At 43.8% G+C, this 18,957-nt stretch overlaps 1 protein-coding gene across 1 annotated transcript in view; it reads right to left on the bottom strand.

Annotated features, from left to right (window-relative positions):
* Positions 1-18,957, bottom strand: part of dnah1 (dynein, axonemal, heavy chain 1) — a 524,711-nt gene that overhangs the window by 445,608 nt on the left and 60,146 nt on the right. Inside the window, exon 10 of the mRNA XM_041191637.1 lies at positions 11,937-12,235. Coding sequence (XP_041047571.1) covers positions 11,937-12,235 — 299 coding nt within the window. The remainder of the gene's footprint in view (positions 1-11,936; positions 12,236-18,957) is intronic.

Genomic DNA, 18,957 nt, shown 5'->3' with positions numbered 1-18,957 from the left:
GAGTAGTGGATCCAATACTGATTCATGGGGAACACCACTGTAAATTACCTCCCAGTCCGAAAAAATCCATCTACCCTTTGCTTTCAGTCATTGAACCAATGTGCATGCATACTGCCACTTTCTTCTTAGTTCCATGGACTTCCATTTCTTAATAAGCCTTTGTGTGGCGCTTTGTCAAATGTCTTTCAAAAGTCTACATATACAACATCTATTGCAATACCTTAGTCAAACTGCTCTGTTATCGCATCAAAGAATTCGATCAATTTATTCAGACATGATTTATTTTAACAAATGCATGCTGGAGATCCTTGCTTCTTCTTCTTCTTCTTCATCTTCTTCTTCTTCTTGAGTTCTCTGCCCAGAGGCAGATCCAACCCACAGCACCACGTTCTCCACCATCGTTAGGGCAGGGAGGCAGGTCCCGAATCCACCCCTGCTAGAACGGGGATCAAGCCCAGTGCTTTTGGCTCCAATCTGATCTACACCAGCTGTCCAGTCCACTGAGCCAACTATCCGGTGCCCCCTCCCTTCTCCCAAGGAATCAGAGTTGGTGTCAAAATATACACTCATACATGCATGTTGTGGTCTAGAGGTATGGATAGTGATGGTAGAGATTCCAATTTCTGTTCATCACATGGCTTTCAGGAATGTCTCCAATGCTTACTGCCTGCCATTGCCATGTCTTGGAAGGATTTACAATTTGATGCTCAACCTAAGATAAAAGCAAAATACTACAGATGCTGGAAATCTGAAATAAAAACAGAAAATGCTGGAAAAACTCAGCATGTCTGGCAGCATCTATGGAGAAAGAAACATAGTTAACATTTTGAGTCCATATGACTCCAAACTCGAGCTCTTAAGAAGGTTCCAGTGCCTCGACAGGTCCGGTGGAGCACTGCAAATCAGTCCACCAGGAGTGTTGTGCATCATTGTCGCTTGCTGTGCGCTCCCCAACCTGGCATGGGGGCGGGTGGGAGAGGACAAGGCTGAGGAGGAGATGGAGGAACTGCGTGTATCCTCCAATGAGGAGGACATCGAAGGGGGTGACTATGATGAGGTCCTGAAGGCGAGGATGCCAGCAATGAGGCCATCGCACTGGCCAGATGAGGCAGGTGTGCTCGGGAAGCCCTTATAGCCGCAAGATTCGCGGAGGATGATGACGAGGTGCAATGAGGACAGTCCTGACATCCTCACCTTGCATTTGTGAACATTTGACTCCTGAGTGGCTGATGGCAGCACACATACCTTCAGTGCTCAGGCTCATGTCATGGAGACAAAGTGTAGGCCCTAATAATCACTACATTCCAGGAGGATGATGACGACATGCAGTGAGGACACTCCATAGATCTTCACGTTGCCTCTGTGAACGTCTGACTCCTGCTTGGCTGAGGGCAGCTCGCTTGCACTGTGTGAACAGGGTCATATCATGGAGATGCAGCCATGAAACTTTAAATGCACAGATCCTTTGTCAGCCTTCAATACCTGACCCCTTTAGGAGCACAGCGTCACTAGTCACAGATGCTGAAGAGATGGGGGGGGGCCAGCCCCCACCTCAAAGCTGCTGAGAGCACACAGAGAGAGCGACGGAACTCTATGAAGCCTGCCCACAACATTTTGGCAGCAATGACAAGCACCATCAAGGTGCAGGCATCACAAATGTGTCCCAATAAGTGAGAAGCCAGACCACCACTTTGGTCTGAAGGTTATATACTGTACCGGGAAGAGGCCCTGGATTGAGACACCTCCTTTTATCTTGTGAAGGAACCAAGGTATCAAATCTGAGTGATACAAGCACTGCTCATCTAAACAAGGAGCCATAGGCAAGGAGACATTCTTGGAAGTTTATTTACAAAATGAATATTAAGTACAAGTGATTAACACTCATGCCCAGGCTGTGCAACCACATCTTCTTCACCTGTCTAACACTGCCGCTATGCCTTGGTGTTCCCCCGACACCCACAGTGGATGCTGCACCCTGTCTGTGATGGCCTTGGCGGGCGTTGTATGGAGGGCTGAGGACTGGAGGGCCCTGGCCTGTTTTCAGGGTCCTGCTGTGCGACAGTGGCACCCTCCTCAGCCTGTGGAGCTGGAGCTGTTGGGGTCACAGGAAGAGGGGATTCAGATGGGCCAGACACTCCCGGAGTCACCAGGGTGGATGGCCCCAGGGTGTGCATCTGCTGATCCTCCTCCCTATGGGCATCCGAGGGCCCCCAGCTGACTCCCTGAAAAGTAGGGGAAGCTGGAGTGAGATCGAGCTGCCCCAAACCCTTCTCACATTGACATTATTGGAGGCCAACTATGGCATCAGCGATGGAGTTCAGACCGCACAGCAGTCCAGGGCCGATGTCCTGGACCAACGTCTCCATGGCAGCTGCCTATTGACCTCAGTGTATTGGCATGCTGGTGCTATCATCTCAGACTGGAGGCAGACGGACTCCTCCATCATGCCTTGTAATCTGAGGAGTGCAGCGGACATCCCTTCCTGATGTTCCCAAGCTTGCCTTTGCAGGTCCAGCAACTAAGCTATGACCGAGTCCAGAGGCTCCTCATCTGACTCAGACTCAGCAGGTTTCTCCACAGCCCTCCGAGTGCCAGAGACCTGAGAAGTCGCTGCCGCTGCCTGCTGTATATCAGACAATGTGATATGCTCACCAGATTGTGACCCCTAGAGTTCTCTAGAATTAGGTATCACTGAGGTGTGCATCTGTGCTGGTGGAGGGTGGAGTGAGCGCTGTGACGTGTCTTCAATTAAGGTGTCATCAGATTCTTCTTTCGAGATGCCTTCAGGGCTTGAGTCAAGAACCTGGATCATGGACACCGCTTGGTTGCTTCCTGGATGTGCCTGCAAAAGCAAGGAGAGATAATTGGTACATTGCAGGGGACTGCAGAACAAGGGAACTCACATGGTTGTCTGATGGATGTTGCATTGCCGGATCCTCATTTGGTTGAGCACCACCGACCTAACTATCAGCACAGGATTGGTCCAGATCATCGCCGGTCAGCTGGATGACACTATTTTCGAAGTTTGTGAGGACCTAGATGTCAGAAATTCCTTCACCAGTCTGTGACCTCTCCCTTTTGTTATATGCCAGCTTGTCCTGCATGAAGAAAGATGCCTGCCAGGCCAGATAACAAGGATGCCTGGGATGTGTGGATGCTGAGTGGTGCCATGGACGGGATGTGGACATGATCCGCAGGGTAGGTGAAGGTATATGTGAGAGAGTGAATGATGATGTTCCTTGCATTGGCAGTGAGTGAGATCTCTGTGGATGTGTGATGGGTTTGAGAGTGTGTGAGTTGAGTGTGATGAGAAGAGTGACTTACTCTGGCAGAATGGAGGAGATCATTCTCCTATTTCAGCAATGGATGGCTGTCTTCTTTTGCAGGGAGTTGGCGCTAACCACCGATACCACCACCTCCCTTGCTGGACTGGTGACCTTGCTTGCTGGTCTTTGCCCAGAGTGGGGGTAGAGAGCATCATGGTGGGCCTCCACTCCATCCAGTAGGCGCCCAAGGGAGGCATTGCTAAATTTTGGGCCAGCATTTCCTCCCTTTGGTAGCCATGACCTTGCAGCAGCTTCCAATCCCTTAGAGAGTGCTAGCTCTGTGCAGGGGCGCCCTTTAAATATACTGCTTGGATTACTAACAGACTGAGGCAACAGTGGGGCCAGCGTGTTTCCTGGGAATGCATCATTAGTGAGGCGGGACTTGCTGGGAATGGAGCGATATGGAGCAAAAATCCACCATTGCGGCCAGCAGGTAAAGTGCCCTTTTTCCTGCCCGCTACCACACATTGTGTAAATCTGGGACAATTCCACCCTCAGTTGTAGTAAATCATGAAAGAAAGTTGAATATAACTGGGCAGGCCACTCGGTCCAATGACAAAGATGGCAGGGGCCCACCCTCCCCAGCTGACCACGCAAAATCATCCTCACTAACATCAGGGAACTTATGCCAAAATTGGAATTCATGTCCCACAAACTAATCAAGCAGTAGTTTGACGTAGTCATGCTCACAGAATGGCAACATATCAGAAGTGTTCCAGACTTCTCCATCACCATCCCAGGGTATGTCATATCCTGCTGGCAAGTTTAATCCACCAGAAGAGGCAACTGGATTTAGTCAGAAGAGAGTCCTCAATATTATCTCCTGATCCAATGAAGTCTGGTGGCATCTGATCAAACATGGGCAAGAAAATGTCCTGCTAATTACCACCTACTGCTCTCCTTGACTTATAGGTCATTGCTCCTCCAAGTTGAACGCACCACTTGGAAGAAACATCAAGAATAGCAAGGGCACAGAGTGTACTCTGGGTGAGGGACTTCAATGGCCATCACAAAGAACGCCTTGGTAGCATCACTACTGATCGAACTGGCTGAGTCCTGAAGGACACATCTGTCAGACTGTGACTGAGGCAGATACTGAGACAACCAACAGGAAGGAAAAATTTACTTGACTCATATTCATCAATCTATCTGTTGCATAGGTAGTCCATGAGACTATTGATAGATGTGACCACCATACAGTCCTTGTGGAGACAAAGTCCTATCTTCAAACTAAGGATGCCCTCCATCCTGTTGTATGTCACTACCACCATGCTAAATGGAATTGATTTCGAACAGATCTTGGAGCTCAAAACTGGGTGTCCATGAGGTTCTGTGGTCTATTAGTAGCAGCAGAATTGTATTCAATCACAATCTGTAAGCTCACTCTAAGGGGTCCAACAATGATTCAGTGAGGAGTGTAGCAGAGCATACCAGGTGCTGCGCCAGGCGTACCTAAAAATGGATGCCAACCTGGTAAAGCTACAACACAGGACTACATGCATGCTAAACAGTGAAAGACATATGTTAGAAATGGAACTAAACAGTCCTACAACCAATAGGACAGATCAAAACTCTGTGGTCCTGGCAGATTCAGTTGCGAATGGCAGTGAACAATTAAGCAACTAACAGGAGGAGAAGGCTCCATTAACATCCCCATCCTCAATATTTGGCAAAGCCCAACACATCAGTGAAGAAGACAAGGCTGAAGCACTTGCAATCATCTAGAGCCAGCAGTTTCAAGTGGATGATCCATCTCAGCCCCCTCCTGAGGTCCCCAGCATCACAGATGCCAGACTTCAGCCAATTCAATTCACTCCACATATAGACAGCAAAGGTCCTGACTACATCCCAGCTATACCACTGAGGACTTATGCTCCAGGACCAGCTGTACCCCAATTCAAGCTGTTCCAAGTACAGCTACAACGCTAACATCTGCCCAATAATGTGGAGAATTGCCAGGTATGTCTCTTCCACAAAGAGGAGGACAAATCTAATCCAGCCAGTTACCACCCCATCAGTCCACTCTTGATCATCAGCAAAGTGATGGAAGGTGACATCAACTTACTCAGCAATAATCTGCTCACCAATGCTCAGTTCAGGTTACCGAGGGCTACTCAGCTAAGATCTGATTTCAGCCTTGGTCCAAACATGGACAGAAGAGCTGAATTCCAAAGCTGAGATGACTGTAAATGCTCTTGACATCCAGGCAGCATTTGACTGAGGGTGCCATCAAGGAGCCCTAGCAAAATGGAAATTTAATGGGAATCAGGGGGAAATCAGTCCATTGGTTGGAGTCATAGCTAGCACAAAGGAAGATGGTTGTGGTCATAAGAACATAAGAATAGGAGCAGGAGTAGACCATTCAGCCCCTCAAGCCTGTTCCATGATTCAATAATATCATGGCTAATCTGCTTGTGTTTCAAACTGCACATCCCCATCTACCCCCGATAGTCTTTGATTCCCTTGTCAAACAAGAATCTATCTACCTCTGCCTTAAAAATATTCAATGAGCCTGCCTCCACCGCCTTCGAAAGCAGAGAGTTCCAAAGTCGCACAACCTTCTGACAGAAAACATATCTCCTCAACTATGTCCTAAAAGGGTGACCCCTAATTTTAAAACAGTGCCCCAAAGTTCTGGACTCACCCACCAGAGGAAACATCCTTTCCATGTTCACCTTGTCAAGACCATTCAGTATCTTCTATACTTCAATCGAGTCACCTCTCACTCTTCTAAACCCCAGTGGAAACAAGCCCAGTCTGTCCAATCTTTCCTCATAAGACAACCCACTCATTCCAGGTGTCAATCTAGTAAACCTCCTCTGAACCGCCTCCAATGCATTTACATCCTTCCTTAAATAAGGAGGCCAAAATTGCATACAGTATTTGAGATGTAGTCTCATCAATGCCCTGTATAACTGAAGCATAATATCCTTACCTTTATGTTCAACTCCTCTCGTAATAAAGGATAGCATTCCATTAACTCTCTTAATTACTTGCTGTGCCTGCATACTAACTTTTTGTGACTTGTACTAGAACACCTAGATCCTTCTGCATCTCGGAATACTGTAATTGTTCTCCATTTAAGTAACACTCTGCTTTTTTTATTCTTTCTGCCAAAGTGAACAACTTCACATTTTCCCACATTAAACTCTACTTGCCAGATCTTTGCCCAATCAAGTCATCTCAGCCCCAAGGTAGAACTGCATGAGTTCCTCAGGGAAGCACGCTAAGAACAACTATCTTCAGCTATTTCATCAATGACCTTCCCTCTGTCATAATGTCAGAAGTAGGGATGCATGCTACCAATTGCACAGTATTCAGTACCATTCACAATTCCTCAGATACTGAAACAGTCTGTGCCCACATGAGCAGGACCTAGATAGCATTCAGGCTTGGGCTGATAAGTGGCAAGTAACGTTCGTGCCAGACCATTGCCTTCTCAAGGCTAATTAGGAATGGCCAACAAAATCAGAATCAAAGTCTAAATCAGAATCCCCTTAAAAGTAACAATACCCCAGCATCACGGATCACTGCTGGACTTGGGGTAGCCGGCTTCAGTTGATGCGTAGTGCCCCTCACTTCAGAGCTAGAGCGTGGCCGGATGGGCAGCGCCTCTCTCCTGTTAATGCACAGCATGTTTGTGAGGAACCTGGTGTTAAATTGTTAACAGATGACCTGATTTTAGCTTGGGGTTTCGTACTTGGCAGAGCAACCATCTCATTGCGATCTAATGAAATGCAGGCCTTATCATGAAAATAATTTAAAAAAACACAAGTGCCAGGCAATGACATCTCCAACAATAGAGAATCTAACCATCTCCTTGAAGTTCTTCAGCATTGCTGAATCTCCATCATTGAATTTTGGGAGTTACCATTGACCAAAAACCTAATTGGACCAGCCAAGTAAATACTGTGGCTAGAAAAGCAGGTCAGAGGCTGGAAATTCTGTGCAAGTAATACACCTCCTGTCTCGCCAAAGCCTGTCCAGCATCTTCAAGGCACAAGTCAGGAGTGTGATTAATACTCACCAATTGCCTGGATGAGTGCAGCTCCAATAGCACTCACGAAGCTCAACACAATCCAGGAAAAATCAGCCTGCACGATTACACTCTATCCACCACCTTAAACATTCACTCCCTGCACATTGTGCACAATGCCAGCTGTGTGTACGATCTACAAGATTCACCGCAGCAACTCACCACAGTTCCTTTAAAAGCACCTTCTAAACCTGCAACCTCTACCACCTATGACATCGGAACATCAACATCTGCAAGTTCTCCTCCTGACTTGCAACTATATCTGTTCTGAGCTGTAGCTGAGACACAATCTTGGAACTCCTTCCCTAACAGCACAGGTTTAGGTACATTCACACAAGGACCGCAGCGGTTAAGAGGCAGCTCACCACATCTTTGGAAAGGCAATTAGGGATGGGCAATAAATGCTGGCCTAGCCAGTGATGCACACATTCCACAACAAAGGTATTTTAAAAATCTACTTCCTTTGTGAAGATAGACACCAGGTATTCATTTTGAAACAATTGACATGCCATTATACTACAGTTAGTATAAAACTTGAGTACTTCTGAAAAAAGAGACATGCTGTCGAAGCTTTGTCTTGCACTCATCAGGATTTGCGAGAATACCATTTCTAAAAAGAACAACAATTTATGCAACATCTCTACCACAAGCCTACCTTCACTCATCAATATACATGTTGGGATTCTTACAGTTCCACTCGGTATAAGGTTAGCCTTATCAGCAATCTTGTACATAGTGCCCAAGCCATTTGTTCACTGTGCAAGCTCGATGCTGGAATAGGGCAAATCAAAGCCATCCTGCAGGGTATTGGCTACCTTGATCAGATCATTGATTGTTGTGTATTACGCAAACTCGTGAATGGCCTTAAGGCTGCCACTTTCGGTCCTGAAAAGTGCCCTGTCTATCTCAGATTACCCTGGAAGCGTAAGGTGTCTCCAAATTTGAACAACAGGTGAAGCTAGCCATTCCACGCTGCTAAAATGGGGTAGAGGTGGGTGGGGCCTCGAGCAGTCATGCAGAACACTAAACTCTGGTCATCCAAGTGGTGACCAGCACTCTCCGGGATGCGTTAAGGGGCCTTCAGACTTAAACAACAGCGGTTCTTAGGACACATATGCTGTTCCACACATTTCTCTCTTTGATTCTGCAGGAAAGAACATCAGGATCATGGACAGAAAATGCTGGAAAAACTCAGCAGGTCAAACAGCATCTGTGGAGAGAAAAACAGAGTTAACATTTCAAGTCTGTATGACTCTACTTCAGAACTAAAGAGAAGCAAAAATGTGATGAAATTTATACTGCTTAAGGAGGTGAAGCAGGTGAAGCTGGATAGAAGGCCAGCAATAGGTGGGGACAAAGGAGAGATTGACAAAGATGTCATGAACAAAAGGACAAAGTGGGTGTTAAAAGTAATGGTAAGGGCTAAAGGAGATGCTGATAGTGGCATTAAGTTAAGAAAGCAGAATGTGATAATAGCAGGACAATGGTAAGCACTCTGAAAAGAACAACATGAACAAGTTACGGGGTGGTGGGAAAAAAGATTGAAGATAGGATAAAAGGTGGGGATAACACAATGAATAAATAAATAAAAATGAAAAAATATATAAGTGGATAAAAAATAAAAATTAGAATATAAAAATGAATATTGAAAAAAGGGGGTAAAAAAGGGGTGAGGATTGAGGAGAGAGTTCATGGTCTGAAGTCGTTGAACTCAATGCTAAGTCCAGAAGGCCGTAAAGTGCCTAATCAGAAGATGAGGATGTTCCTCCAGTTTGCATTGGGCTTCACTGGAACATTGCAGCAGGCCAAGGGCAGATGTGTGGGCATGAGAGCAGGGTGATGTGTTGAAATGGCAATCGACAGGAAGGTCTGAGTCATGCTTGCGGACAGACCGAAGGTGTTCCTCAAAGCGGACACCCAGTCTGCGTTTGGTCTCCCCGATGTAGAGGAGACCACATTGGGAGCAGCGAATGCAGTAGACCAAACTGAAGGAGGTGCAAGTGAAGCGCTGCTTCACCTGAAAGGGTTTGGGCCCTTGGACAATGAAGAGGGGGAAAGTATAGGGGCAGGTGTTGCACCTTCTGCGATTGCTTGGAAAGGTGTCGTGAGAGTGGGGTGAGGTGTTGGGGGTGATGGAGGAGTGGACCCGGGTGTCTTTGAAGGAATGGTCCCTATGGAATGATGACGGGGCGGGATGGGGGGGTGGGATGAGAGGAAAATGTGTTTGGCGATGGCATCATGCTGGAGTTGGCGGAAATGGCAGAGGATGATCCTTTGAATGCGGAGGCTGGTGGGGTGAAAAGTGAGGACAAGGGGGGCCCTATCATGGTTCTGGGGGGGAGGGGAAGGGATGAGGACAGGGGTGCGTGAAATGGGTCGGACATGACTGAGGGCCCTGTCAACCACAGTGGGTGGGAAACCTTAGTTAAGAAAAAAGGAAGACAAGTCAGAAGCGCTGTTTTGAAAGATGGCTTCATCTGAACAGATGTGGCGGAGGTGGAGGAATTGACAGAATGGGATGGAATGCTTACAGGAAGCAGGGGGTTAGGAGCTAAAGTCGAGGTAGCTGTGGGAGTCACTGGGCTTGTAATGAATATTAGTAGACAGTCTATCACCAGAAATGGAGACAGAGAGGTCAAGGAATGGAGGGGAAGTGTCAGTGATGGACCATGTGAAGGTGAGAGAGGGTGGAAATGGGAAACAAAATCGATAATTTTCTCCAGGCCCAGATGAGTGCATGAGGCGGCACTGATACAGTCATTAATGTACCAAAAAAAAGAATTGTGGGAGAGGGCCTGAGTAGGACTGGAACAAGGAATGTTCCACATACGCCACAAAAAGATAGGCATAACTGGGGCCCATGTGGGTACCCATAGCCACACCTTTTATTTGGAGGAAGTGAGACAAGTTAAAGGAGAAATTGTTCAGTGAGAGAACAGGTTCATGTACAAGAAATCTCCCAGAATTAGAGATCCAAAGGACAGGGGAGAGTGAGGAATTGAAGGCAATTTGTATTAGTAAAATTGTATTGGAGAAATTAATGGGATTGAAGGTTGCTAAATCCCCGGGACCTGATGATCTATAGCCCAGAGTATTTAAAGAAGTAGCTATGGAGATAGTCGATACCTTGGTGATCATCCGCCAAAATTCTATTGACTTTGGGATAGTTCCTGCAGATTGTAAGGTAGCAAATGTAACTCCACTATTTAAGAAGGGAGGCAGTGAGAAAACAGGAAGTGCTAGACCTGTTAGCCTTACATCAGTAGTAGAGTAAATGCTGGAATCTATTCTACAGGATATGATAAATTGACACTTGAATAATAATGATACGATTGAGCATAATCAACATGGATTTATGAATGGGAAATCATGTTTGATGAACATGTTGGAGTTTTTTTGAGGATGTTCCTAACAGAATTGATAAAGGGGAGTCGGTGAACAAAGTATACTTGAATTTTCTTTTGATAAAGTCCGTTGCAGGAGGTTGGTTAGCAAAATTAAAGCCCACGGGATAGGAGGTAATATACTGACAAGGATTAAGGATTGGGTAACAGACAGAAAACAGAGTAGAAATAAACAGAAGGAGTAAGGCTATGAGGGATCTGAACACAAGAATGAGAATTTTAAAATCATGGTGTTGCTGCACCTGGGTCCAATGTAGATCAACTTGCACAGATGACTGAGTATTAGTTTGAATGAATATACATGCTCGAGAGTTTTGGATGAGCATAAGTTTATGAAGGATATATTATGGGAGGGCAGTCAGGAGAGAATTGGAATATGCACAAAGATGCAAGAGCTAACAGGAAACAGAGGTGTCTGTGGCTAGCCTGGTGCTGGTTCTTCGCTGAAGGAACTACAATAACAACAACTTATTCAGCACTTAAACATGGTTCAATTTTACAAGGCATTTTGTGGTAGTGTTATCAGAGAAAATTCAACATTGAACCATATAAGAAAACATTAGTACAGATGACCAAAACATTGGTCAAAGATGTAGGTTTTAAGGAACAGTTTTAAAGGAGGGGAGAGTTAGAATGGGAATCCCAGGAGGAAATTCCAGAGTTTAGGGTCAAGACAGCTCAAGGCCCAGCCACGAATGGTACAGCAGAAAAAAATTGGAGATGCACAAAAGGCCATTATTGGCATAAATTTGTTGAAGTTTTTGAATCTAATAGTACTTAGATGTAATATTTTACGACATGTTCATCAATGCACCATTTCAACAATGCAATTAGAATCATCAACTTTTCTAAATCAGTTCCTCTTGACAAAATGAAGAAACAATAAAAGATGTAGAGAAATAGTGTGACAAATTAAACAAAATTAAAGAAAAATGAGTGCAAGAAGCAATAAAGCCAAGATGTACTGCCAGTGAATATTGGTATTTAGAACATTGATCCAAAATCTCATAACCAATAATTGCTTGAACTTAAGTGGTGTACTAAATAGGTATGTAAAAATGATTACGAAAATACGAAAATAAAATTAAGTATTTAGTCTGAAATATTTGGTTCTGAAAGTAGAGCAGTGAGTGAAAATATGCTTAAGTGTATTTATCTTGGGAATCTTACTTGAAATTGCTGTTAAGAAGGTCTTCTCCCCATTTCATATCATTGGAGCAGTTGAGGGAGCTATGGCAGCCATCAAGGATCATTTGAGTGTAGTTGATAAGAGAGTCTTGCACAAGATAGCGGAGAGAGTCCTGAAGGTTATACCTGATCATTTCCATCAGCATGTGCAGCTTAGATTTGCGATAAACCTCCCAGTTAGACTCGCGTAAGTTAAACCAACCTTTACGAACATCCCATAGACTGGTACGCAAAACTTTCTTCAATGTATTGATCCAGCTATCGCTAAGAAATAGCTGTATCTGAAACCCAATAAGAACAGTGGAGTTATTGCCACTTAATAAATATTTTTAGATATAGCATGCCTAAATAACTATTGCTATATTAATCTTTATGTACCTTAAGAAAGTTTAGTATGAGAAATGCCATTCAGCTCATGTACTCTATCCATAACTCACGTTTGATTACATCTTATATGTCCTGCTTTTGACAATCCTAACTCTGATAAAAAAAACAGATGGTACTGTTACTCTCTCTATAAGCCTTTCTTTAAATGGTAAATGATTATATATAGTCTTTTAAAATCTACTTTCTATCAAATCTATTTCTACCATCTGTTTACCGTCACTAATTTTTACAGATTCCAATTGGAGAGTAAATGAGTGAATTAGAGAATAAATAATCAGCTTGATTCAATGACAGCAGACCTTGAGACAGAAGGTTGTGCGTTCAAATTCCACTTAAGGATTTGAGTTCATAATCTAGGCTGACGCTTCTGTACTGAGGCGGTGATGTATTGTTGCTGGTGCCACCTTTTGGATGAATCACAGAATTGTTACAGTGCAGAAGGAGGCCATTCAGCCCACCATGTCTGCACTGGCTCTCTGAGCGTTTTAAATTAGTGTCAATCTCCTGGCTTTTCCCCGTAACCCTGAACATTGTTTCAATTTAAATAATCATCCAATGCCCTCTTGAATGCCTCAATTGAACCTGCCTCCACCACACTTCCAAGCAGTGCATTCCAGACCCGAACTATTCACTGTGTGAAAAAAAAATTCTCACCTCGCATTTGCTTCTTTTGCAAAAAGACTTTAAAACTATGCCCTCTGGTTCTCAGTCTGCTTACGAGCGAGAACGGTTTCTCCCTATACACTCTGTCCAGATCCCTCATAGTTTTGAAAACTTCTATCAAGTCTCCTCTTAGCCTTCTCCTCTCCAAGGAAATCAGTCCCAACATCTCCAATTTTCCTCATAATCAAAATGTCTCATCCCTGGAACCATTCTTGTAAACCTCTTCTGCACTCTCTCCAATGAATTCACATCCTTCCTATAGTGTGGCGCCCAGAACTGTATACGATACTCCAGCTGAGGTCTAACCAGTGTCTTATACAAGTTCATCAAAACCTCTCTGCTCTTATACTCTATGCCCTATTAATGAAACCTAGAATACTGTATGCTTTACAAACAGCTCTCTCTACCTGTCCTGCCACCTTTAATGACTTATGTACAGATACACTCAGGTCCCTCTGTTCCTGCACACCCTTTAGAATAATATCCTTTATTTTATACTGTCTTTCCATGTTCTTTGTACCAAAGTGCATCACCTCACACTTCTCCACGTGGAACTTCATATGCCACCATTTGCCCACTCCACCAATGTGTCAATGTCCTTTTGAAGTTCTATACTATCCTCCTCACAGTTTACAATTCTCCCAAGTTTTGTGTCATCCACAAACTTTGAAGTTGTCCCCTGTACACCAAGATCTAGATTATTTATATATATCAAGAAAAGCAAGGGTCCCAATGCCGACCACGGGGTATCTCCACTACAAACCTTCTTCCAGCCCGAAAAATACCCATTAGCCATTAATCTCTGTTTCCTATCCCTCAGCCAATTTTGTATCCATGTTGCTACTGTCTCTTTTATTCCATGACCTATAACTTTCCTCACAAATCTGTTGTGTGGCAATGTATCGAACGCCTTTTGGAAGTCCATATACACATCAACAGCCTTTCCCTCATTAGCTATCTTTGTTACCGCTTCAAAGAACTCCAGCAAGTTAGTTAGACACGATTTTCCTTTACCAGAGATGTCCACCACTTGTTCAAGTGGATGCCAAAGAAATCCCACAGCACTTTTTCAAAGAGCAAGGAGTTCTCTATAGAGCTGACCAACATTTATCCCTCAACCAAAATAGATCAACTGTTCATTCATCCCATTGGTGTTTGCATGACCTTTCAGTGTGCAAAATGACTATTGTTTATGCCTACAAAACAGTGATTATACTTCCAAAAGTAATTCATTGGCTGTGAAGGTCACCCTGAGAAGGTGAAAGGCACCATAAAATGCAAGTCTTTCATTCTTTAAGTATACCCACAAAAAATTGCCTTTGTGCACTAGTGTGAAATGGGTGATAGCCAATCGGTAGCCTGTTTTACAACCTCGTGGTTTTCATTTTCATAATCTGTATAAAAATGGTGAGAGATTAAAGCAGGCTATTGATTCAGCATCACTCTTTTGACACTACTATACAAAATCAACAATGCTCCCACAATGTTTGGATGTTTGGGTGTAGAAGATTTTAGAATGTTCTGTAATTTTAATCATGAATTTACATAGAATTTACAGCAAAGAAGCAGGCCATTCAAGGCATAGAATCATAACCAAGCTTTCTCCCATTTGTACCCAAATGATATCCTCATTAAAGGCAGCCTATTGTTCAACTACAGTTTGCCTGCCAATCTTTGATTCCAATTTAACCAGCAATTTGCCTGTCAATCTTTGATTCCAATTTAACCAGACCAGATCTGTTCTCACCCAACTGAAAATGACCCTCTCCAATTAATTATTTTTATTTCCATATTATTTATTTTCCACAGTCAACATAAACTTTATGATTCTATGATCACTGTCCCCTAAATATTCCCCTACAGATACTTGATCCACTTGTCTCACCTCATTCTCCAGGATCTAATCCAGCAATGTGTTCTTTCTCATTGGATCAGAAACATGCTGATTTAGAAAATTCTCCTGAACACACTTCAAAAACTCTGCCATATACACTATTATCCTAGTCTGTATTAGAATAATGAAAGTCCCCCATTCAGCCCAACTGATTTATGCTGGCATTGCTGCTCCAGTTAAACCTTTTCCCATCCCTCTTCATCTAATCCTATCAACATATCCTTCTATTCATTTCTCCCTCATGTGCTTATCTAACTTTCCCTTTAATGCTTTTTATGTTATTTGCCTGAACTACACCATGTGGTACTGAGTTATACATTCTAATCACTCTTTGAGTAAATAATTTCTCCTTATTGAATTTATGATCCCTAGTTTTGGTTTTCCCACTAGTGGAAATAACTTTAACATCTACCCTCTCAAACACTTATATAATTTTAAAGACACTCCTCAACTGTATATTTTCTAGAGAAATGAATCTTAGTTGCATGTCCTGGTAATTTCTCAATTCTGGTATCATCATGCAAATCTTTTTCACAACTTCTTCAGTACTTCTAAATCTTTTCCTAACATGGAGGCCAGAACTGTGTACAATAATCCAAGTATGGTCCACGTTCAATATAGGTTTAACTTCTCTGCTTATCAATTCTACCCCTCTTCAAATGAACCCTGGTGCTATGTTTGCTTTTTTATGGCTATATTAACCTGTGTTGCCACTCTTAGTGATTTGTATTCCTAGATTCCTTTGCTCCTCTGCCCCATTAATTTTTTTATTTTCCAAGCAGTATGTGGTCTCGTTATTCTTCCTACCAAAATGTAACACCTCACACTTGCCTGAATTGAAATTGAATTGCCAATTACATACACATTCTGCAATTCTGCCAATGTCTGCTTGTATTTTGTCGCAGTCTTCCTCAATATTACTCCAAATTTGGTGTCATCCACAAACTTAGGAATTGTACTTCCGAGATTTACAAGTCCAAAGTATTTATGTAAACTGTGAACAACTTGTCCCCAGCATGGATCTGTATATAATATCACTTCCCACCTTTTGCCAGTCTGAGTAGCTACCCTTAACCTCAACTTTCTGTTTTCTATCCTGAAGCCACCTGCTATCTACTTTGGTGGCTGTCGCTGACAGCATATGCTCTGACCTTAGTCATGAGTCAATGTGCTACTTTATTGAAGGCTATACTGCATCTACTAGATTATCCCTGTCCACTATTCTGTTACTTCTTCAAAGAATTCAGCAAGGTTTATGAAGAATGTCCCTTTTTTGAAATTATTTGAAATATGTACTGACCGTTCTTTGTTATATTTTTGGTCACTAGAAGTCTTTAGTAAACCTTTCAGTAAAGATTCATCATTTTTCCTACCACAAATGTTAAAATAACTGATCTATAGTTCCCTGGATTTGTTCTATCTTCATTTTTAAATACAGATAAATAGGAGGTCATGTGGTGCTGTGGTAGCGTCCCTACCTCTGGGCCAATAGCTCTAGGTTCAAGTCTCACACCAGGTCTTGCTGGCCACAAAAGGAACGTTCATGACATGGTTTAACTGACTGATAATCCGCTGAAAATCCTTCAACCATGTCCCAAAAAGTGTGTGAAGATATGCTAAAAAGATATAACTATGACAGTAATTATCCAGCAGCCCTCAGATTATTGAGACTCCAGGTTACTGATGAACTCCAGGGGGAGAATTTTACCCCCGTCAGGTGGGTTGTGCAGGGGCGGGCATGAACCTGATCGGGTCCCTGCTGCCATTTTACATGGGCAGGTCAATTAAGGCCTGCCCAGTGTGACGCGCGCCCGGAAGCGCTGAGTGATCTCTTTGCAGGCGGGGGGGGGAATTCCGAGTCGAGGCCTGTGCTCTTTCACCCATGTGTGCGAAAGAGCACAGAAATCTCCCTGAGACACCTCTGTTTTAAAAAGCTGAATAAAGAAAATAAAACATTTTAAGACATGTCCCCTCATGTGTTAGTGTCACATGAGCTGGGACATGTCAATTAATATTTTTAAAAATTTTTACTCAATTTATAAACACTTCATGAAACCTCATCCCGCCCGTGGATGAGGTTCCATGAAAAATGCGAAGGCGGCCTGGGTCTCTTCACCTGCCCGCCAACCTTAAGGTTGGGCGGGCAGCTTAGTTTATTGCTTTAATTAGTTTTTAAATGGCCTTAGTAGGCCATTGACAGTTCGGCGGGCGCACAGCCAAGTTGGCTGCATGCCTGCCAAACTGAAAATCTAAATGACGCGCGGTGACATCAGGACATCCACCCAACATCACCGCGCATCATTTTATGTGTCAGCGAGCAGGCCCCGCCCCCGCTCACCGAACCGAAAATTGTGCTCCAGATTACTTAGACTCCAGATTACAAATGGGCCTTAAGGGGTGGATTTTATGGGGTAACGGATTACCCACTCGCACTCCCACCTCCCCCCACCAACATAAAAGTCAGTCAGCACCTCACCAGTGTGAAATCTTATCTGGCTGCCCCTTAGTGACATTACATGACCTTAAGTAGTACAGAGCAGGGCATCGACCCCTCAGGGACAGGAAGTCCTGCCCTAGAGAGCTGCTGGCCAATATAATTGGCTGACAGCTCTTAGTCCCAGCAGCGCTAGAAGGCAGTACTGGCCATTCTGGGATTACAACCAGTCCCCATGAAGAAGCGAAGATGAGTCCCAGACTTCAGGTAAGTCCAGGGATTTTGGGCGGGTATGGCTGTGAGACCCCAGCAAGGCGGAGTGGTGGTTGAGTGAGAGAGGCCAGGGGGGTGGAAAAAGGTGCTGGCACCATTTTGGGGGATACCCCTTCCTGCCCAATAGCGGCTGCACTGTCAAAGCTGCTGGGCTGCCCGCCTTGCTTTTGCCTTGCCTCACAGACCAAAAAATTGTGGCAGAGCCAGAATGATGCCCTTAAGCGGAAGTTAATTGCCCACTTAAGGGTTTCAATAGGCCTATGAGTGGGTGGGCTGCCTATTCCACCGTAGTGTGGGAGACAGGTCGGGGTAGGCAGGGAGGCTGTGGGCTGGCCACCCACTGTATTTTATGTGCTCCCTGCCTTCAAAAATGCCAGCAGATGGGGGAGCCATAAATTCACCCCTAGATTATTGACACACTCCAGGTTACAAACAGACTCTAGGGGCAGGATTTTCTCCTCATCGGGCAGGCATGGAGGGCAGGCCCGGGAGCAGCTGCGAAATGGTCTGCTTCCCACGATTGGGCTCTGACTGCTATTTCACGCTGGCTCACCAATTAACAGCCAGCCATCGTGAAACACCGCTGCCGGGGTGGGGATGGGAGGAGCATGAGCAATGAACTTTGTGCATGCACCGGGGTGTGCTCACTGAAAGCTCCCTGAAGGGACAACGTTCCCACAAACTGAGCTGAAAATCCTGGCCTAGATTACTGATGGAATCCAAATTACTGAACTCTAGATTACAGAGGGATTCCAATATGTAAATACCTCTACTAAGACTTCTTTAGTTTTTCTTTCTAATGTAAACCATCTACACAGGTGATTTTATACTCTCTAAGTTTGATGATTTATCATTTATCTCCCCATTTTTTATGTTAAATGTTTTTATATCTTTTTTCATCTGTTTCTCTAATGTCATGTCTACTTTGCTAGGCTCCCTGGTAAATATTGATTCAAAGAAATTGTTCAATATTTCTACCATTTCCAGGTCATTACCTGGAAATTTATTTTGTGCATGCCTTAGTTACCCTATTTCTGTTCTGATTTTTCTTGCGGTATTGATGACTCTGTTGAATATTTGACCATTTCTTTTTATATTCTTTGATACTTTAATTTTGTAGCTCCTCTTTATCTTAAGTTTTTTATAATTCTTTTGCCAGTGGTAAATTAAAATATCCAATAAGATATTAATTGGAATTATTACAGTTTACCACCAAGATAGCTGCTGACCATCGCAGATCAACATAATTTAGTGATGGAATGCTGAAAATAAAAACCACAGAAGACAACAATTTTGTGAAGTTGAAACATTTTAGTGAAACAATACAGTTAACAATGAAACAGAGGGCTGTC

The sequence above is a fragment of the Carcharodon carcharias genome, chromosome 7 (assembly GCF_017639515.1).
Source record: "Carcharodon carcharias isolate sCarCar2 chromosome 7, sCarCar2.pri, whole genome shotgun sequence".
Lineage (NCBI taxonomy): Eukaryota > Metazoa > Chordata > Chondrichthyes > Lamniformes > Lamnidae > Carcharodon > Carcharodon carcharias.
This window is presented reverse-complemented; position numbering and strand designations above follow the sequence as displayed.